The sequence below is a fragment of the Trachinotus anak genome, unplaced genomic scaffold (assembly GCF_046630095.1).
Source record: "Trachinotus anak isolate AG129_WGS33_773 ecotype Australia unplaced genomic scaffold, CSIRO_AGI_Tana_v1 ptg000032l, whole genome shotgun sequence".
Classification (NCBI taxonomy): Eukaryota; Metazoa; Chordata; class Actinopteri; order Carangiformes; family Carangidae; genus Trachinotus; species Trachinotus anak.
This window is the reverse complement of record NW_027273883.1, coordinates 10,029,835-10,035,932: the sequence shown is the minus strand read 5'-3', so window position 1 is coordinate 10,035,932 and position 6,098 is coordinate 10,029,835. Positions and strand designations below refer to the sequence as shown.

General features: G+C 39.5%; 1 protein-coding gene across 1 annotated transcript; it reads left to right on the top strand.

Moving 5' to 3' along the window:
* The first annotated feature begins 584 nt into the window (after positions 1–584).
* LOC139613865 (cell adhesion molecule CEACAM6-like) lies at positions 585–4,913 on the top strand. Its single transcript, XM_071470827.1, has 7 exons — positions 585–801; positions 915–1,223; positions 3,048–3,329; positions 3,427–3,693; positions 3,778–3,867; positions 4,492–4,619; positions 4,660–4,913. The coding sequence occupies exons 1-6, from the start codon at positions 747–749 to the stop codon at positions 4,515–4,517; spliced, it is 1,029 nt and encodes a 342-aa protein (XP_071326928.1). The 5' UTR covers positions 585–746; the 3' UTR covers positions 4,518–4,619; positions 4,660–4,913.
* The last annotated feature ends 1,185 nt before the right edge of the window (positions 4,914–6,098 follow it).

Here is a 6,098-nt window from a genome sequence, read left to right as displayed (position 1 = left end):
GTTCAAATAATGCTACCAGTGTTTACCGAGTAGTATTGTGAAAGGTACAATGGTTTGGCTATTAATGCTAGAAAAGATAGCATCTCTTAAAGTCTGAAACAGATAAGAGGTGTGATGATTGAACTGCATTAGTTAATAATCTGACCCAACATATAACATAACTTATCTTCTCACGTCTTTTTCAGAAATGAAAACTAGATGGTTGCTGTGTCACTGCTTGAAATATTCGGTTCACTGAGAGATTGATGCCCTCAATTCATATGTAGGCCGCTACACAAAGCTGCTGCAGGTGCAGTTGTATTCATTTTGATTGTAAAGCTGCTGAAAACATGTGGAGTATCAATAGGAACACACACACAGACCTGGGCTGAAAGTCACTGTGTCCATCAAAACTTTCAGGGGAGGAAAAAAAAATCCTTACCCTTTCCTAATAGGTAAGAAATGATCAGTACATGGATAAACGTCCAAAAGAGAGAGAGAAAAAAAAGGATAATTGATACCACTCACCACCCACAACCCCTCACTCTCCAGTCATGCTTCACATACCTTCTGTCATAATTTGTCATTTTGCTGATTGGCCATCTACAGAACTTCTCCTAAGACAGCAAACAAAAAATGTTATGCACCTTTTGTAAGTTTGACACCTGCTGATAAGAACAGGTATTTATGGGTAGGGGGCTGGACATATAGAGGACATTTATAATAGAGCAGAAATAGTGAGGATATCCTCAGACCATCAATGCAAAATGGAGAAGAAAAGCGAAGGAACCTTGGCTATTATATTACTGGCTTTAATACAAGGTAGCTCTGTTACAGCTGATGAATTTGTGATCATCACTTACAAATGTCAGTGTAAAGGTGTATTTTGTGACACTTACATTATGGTAACTAACAGACTTTACTCTCTTTCTCAGGTTTTCTGGCCTCTAATGCTGTGGAGGTCCAGCCCTCCATCAACCCTGCTGCAGTCGGGGACACAGTGACACTGTCTCTGTCTCCTCCAGCAGCTCTGAAGAGTGGAAGCTGGGCACTGGGAGAGTCCCTCATCCTCACCTGGCTGGGGGACCAGCAGGCTGTCATCCCCAGTCACAGCGGCAGGGCGGTGGTCAACATCCTCACTGGAGCTCTCACTCTGAACTCCGTCACCATGGCTGACTCAGGAGTCTATGTGGTGCAGAGCAGTGACCCCCAGCTCAGGGCCAACGCTTCCATCACTGTTCTGGGTGAGACTAGAAACACAATAGCTGCTCCAAAACATTACAGTAGAAGTGTAATTCAGGGTGAGGGTTCAGTTAGTAGCAACAACGCCGTCCTCTCTGTCTAATTGAACTGCATGGAAAAGATCACATCTAATACTGTTGAATCACTTAACAGTTACACTTAAAGTAGTTCTGGTTTAAGTCCTATTTCATGTAAGTAATACTTCTGTTTGAGTGTGATATTTTGGAAGTTTCTCTACTAAAGTCTATACACATTTATTTTATACAGTTTTTTGTATTAGTAGTATTATCTTGTGAAAATTGATTATATTTTTCAAGGATATTTCAGCGAGTGAATACTTTCTGTCACAGTGACTTAAACACTTCACCATTGCATAAGATTTAACCTTATTACTTTGCAATTTGGTAAGAGCTTAACCACAGGTATTGTTGAGTAAATAAATTCCATGTGGGTGTATCTCCAGCATTTGACCTGCTTGAAAAAGGCAGTGTCTAACAACAAGTTTCTTTCACATGAAAAAATTAATTTTTACATAACATTACATTTTTGAAATATTTCTGACCAATGTAAGTAAATTAGGAATATGTACAAAGATGTACAGTGGACAAGGAAATCTGTTTTAGAGGCAGGCAGAAAGTGCAATAAAATAAGTGATGTAGATAGTGGCAGCTAAATAGGGCATAAATCTTAGCCCTAAGACAGAAAACAGCAAAACAAGTAACACCATAATAATAAGAAGAATAACTGAAATAATCAAGTATCATTTTTCGCTTTCACAATTTAATAGTCTTTTGCAGCTCTTTGCAATGAACAAGCACAGCTAGACAGGTAGAGGCGGAGAGGGAGAGAAAGATTTGCTGATGAATTGTTTACTGCACCTTTTCCACTGAAACAGGTTCCTGGTGTAACGTAAAACGTGTGGATTCATGAAGGACTTAGAGGAATTCATGTTGGTGTCTTGTGATATTTGGACTGACAACCAGAAAAATTACATGCCTCACTACTTCCTGTAACAGCCTGCATGTGTTTTGGTTTTGGTGCCCTTTCGCTCGCATGCCCTCTGGTTAGTTTCTGTCTGTATCTGTGTCTGTCAACACTCACCTGCATCTTGTCCTTTTCTGTTCCCTCTGTTTCACAGAGTCTGTTTCTGCTGGGTCAGTAACTCACAAAACATCATTGCTTACCCATAGAAAATACAATCTAAAGAATCACACTGAGTATGTTAGAAAATTTACAACTATATGCTTTCTATATAAATATACCGTACCAGTCAGTGTACAGACACAGGAAACACGGGGACACAGAGGTGTTAAACACTGTTTTAGCATTGAGGTCATAGTTCGTGATAGTGTTTATAACATTATATTCAGAGCTGTTTCTAATATTCTGTTTCCTTACTGGGAAGGACAACAAATATTATAAGTAAGTAAGATTATTAACATAGTGCCTTTCAAGAGCAGATGTCATAAAGTTCTTCACAATAAAAGACAAAAAGAAACAAATAACAGACAGAACAATAGACATCTGACATAAAGAAATACACTTAAAACACCACCCGGTATAATGTAAACCACTACAACATATCTTTAACTATACACTCAGTAATAAACATATAATTCAATTTACACATTTCAGAAAATGTCACCAAAAAACTTATATGGTATGATAAGATATTTTGGTAAGGCTGTTGTATTGGACTGCATTAGATTGTGCAGGTGTGGCCACAGAGTAATCCTATGAAACCTTTTTTTGGGATGCTGTTCTTCCATTGTTTGCCTACATCATATCACATCTCCATTCATTTCTCATCCTCTTGTCTCCCACAGATCCCATTTCAAACGTAACCTTACAGGCAAATCAAACTGACTTCATGGAGTTCAACAGTTCAGCAGTCATTGCATGTTCCATCTCCTCTGGATCCTCCCCCTCTTTCCTCTGGCTGAACGGCAGCTCTGAGGTTACAGCCAGTGACAGAGTTCAGCTCACTGATGGAAACACCACTCTCACTATAGTCAATGTGACCCGCTATGACCAGGGACCATTCAGGTGTCATGTGTTCAATGCTGTCAGTAATGGCACCAGTGATCCAGTAAACTTTACCATCAGCTGTGAGTAGGACAATGTGGATTTAATCATAAATCAGTATAAATGACCCATCAAGTTCCACTACAGAGCTCTCTCTTCTTCTCTCTATCTCTCCCTCAGATGGCCCAGACAACATGGCTCTCACAGTGAACGGACAGAACACAACTTCCTTTTCAGTTGGATCCAATCTGACCATGCTCTGTTCAGCACAGTCCAGTCCTCCAGCTCAGCTTCAGTGGGCTTTCAGAGGAGAGGTTGTCAACACGACAGGTCCGTTGTTGGGGCTGTACAGCGTCACCGAGGATCAAAGCGGTCCATATTCCTGTCTGGCCTTCAACAATCACACCAACATGAACAGCAATATCACCTCACACATCACGATAGCAAGTGAGTTTGTTAGTATAGTGATATCAACCTCTATATGTCTCCATTTGTTCCCTGCTTCACCCTTCCTTTGGTTTGTCTCTACAGAGTCTCCGTTCTCAGGAACTGAACAGCAGGCAGTCCATGGGCCGCTTCTTCCTCTGCTGTTATTGGTGGGATTCCTTTTCTCATTGCCAGGCGAGTTGTAGAATAACTTCAATCTATACTCTCCAAAAATGTTTGATTGATTGTCATTAAATTTTCCATGATATATAGTTAGATGTGCAGAAGGGAGCAAACATAAGGTCAAATCTGCTTCCTGCTGTGATATAACTGATGTAAAAGACTAATTAATTTTTGACAAATATGACTATTCTTCTAAATTGTTTAGTCCACAAAATGTCTCCAAAGTTCCTAAATCATAGGTAAAAAGAATCAAGATAATCAAGATAACTTGTTGCATTATCAAAAGTTTTTGATTGAAAAATGATTTCAACGAATATAAGCTGAACCAATTTCAATATAAACCTCAGCCCTGTTTTATAGTGTGTCTCGTTATTATGTTCAAACACCAGTAATTTGTTTTGATAAATATATTTTAAGGCAAAAGGAATGATTGAGTTGAGTATGAATAATTACACCAACAGTCAGTCATACTTCAAACATTAATGAGACAGAAGAAAATGTAGATATATTTTTGACCTCAATGGTATTGAATGAATTTAATTTATAAAATAAACATATATATTGTAAAGACATTAATAATGATAAGTAATATGACTACCATGACTAATAACTTGAATAACTGCTTCTCTTTCACAGATGGTGGTGGCTCATTCAGTCCATGAAAAAAACTGGACAAAGTGAACATTTGTGTATTGACTGATAAAGCTTTCAGAACCACTTGTGTTCGCATAGCAGGAAAAATACAGTAAAATCTAAATTATTCTGTGTTTGCAATCAACATTGAGAATGATGTGTGTGTCAGATTTTTTTTCCATATAAAGTGTAATAAATTCATATATATTGTAAGCAAATTCAATTACCGATGTCAAATATTTCCACCCTTGACTTTGTGTGTTGTAATATGTTAACTAATCAAATAATGCCCTGCGGTTGATAAGGAGCTCCAGGGCGTTGAACAGAAAGTGCTAACAATCACATACCTCAAACACAGATGAACTATACTTCCCTGCCAAAAAAACAACTTAATTTCATCCTTAATTAAAATGCCACTGAACAGATTCTTTGCACAGTCTTCAAGTGTTATTCCTTCAGGTCTTTGTTGGCCACGTACTGCATTGCACTCATGATATACTCTTTGACTGTTGTCATTATTTTAGTAAGATAAGGTTGTTCAGGACAAAACTGAGGGAAATCCCTTTCACATAGCGAAGGCAGATTTTTATGCAGTCTTAAATAAAAAGCTGAGCTCAAGAGAAACCGTGAAAATCATTCATCATTCATTATCTAATGCCTGTAAAATGGAAAACAACTACTGTCTATTGAAAAGACACCTTTGCTATAATCATTAGAGGTATTTGGCCTATAAAGGTTTAATACTCACCTTATGGAAAACAAGAAAAACCTTCCTATCTTCCTTGTTTATGAACAAATAAAATGTTCATTCCGTCTATGGTTACATGTAAACAGAGAGAGAGAGATATGAAACATCCAGGGACAGAAGGTCTATTGACCCTTATTAAACCAGGTCAGTATTGAGATTATGGGGACAGCTCATTACCAAATAACTCAGACAGCAAAACCGGACCGCTCGGGGGCTGGAGCCAATCCCAGCTGACATTGGGCAAGAGTGGGGTACACCCTGGAGAGGTCGCCAGTCCATTGTAGGGCAGACACATAGAGACAAACAACCACACACACACACTCACTCACACACCTATGGGCATTTTAGAGACATGCAGGTCTTTGGACTGTGGGAGGAAGCCGGAGTACCCGGAGGGAACCCACGCAGACACGGGGAGAACATGCAAACTCCACACAGAAAGGCCCCAGGCCCAGGGTTCGAACCCAGCTGTGGCTGCTGTGAGGTGACAGCGCCAACCACTGCACCACCGCGCCACCCTTTAAAAGGAGTTTAATTTCATTTTTTGCCTGATTTACTTTAATTGTTTTATTCAGTTTTCCACGTTTATCCCACCTATAAAGTGTTGTGTAAGCCCACAGTACATTGTGCTTCAGAGAACACAACCTTAGCACCATTTGTGAAGTGTGGGTGATTCCACTGAATTCAACTTGCAAGTCATGCAGCGCACAAAATATTCCCACTCTTTTCTTGGTTAAACGTGGCAGCACAACAGAGGTTTACAGTAAATGGACACTCCTAGGTGTGTACCAGTAAAACCTCAGAGTGGACCAGGGCAAAACAAGGTGTGGCCAGGAAAAGGTGTGTGAGGTGGCGTGGTGAT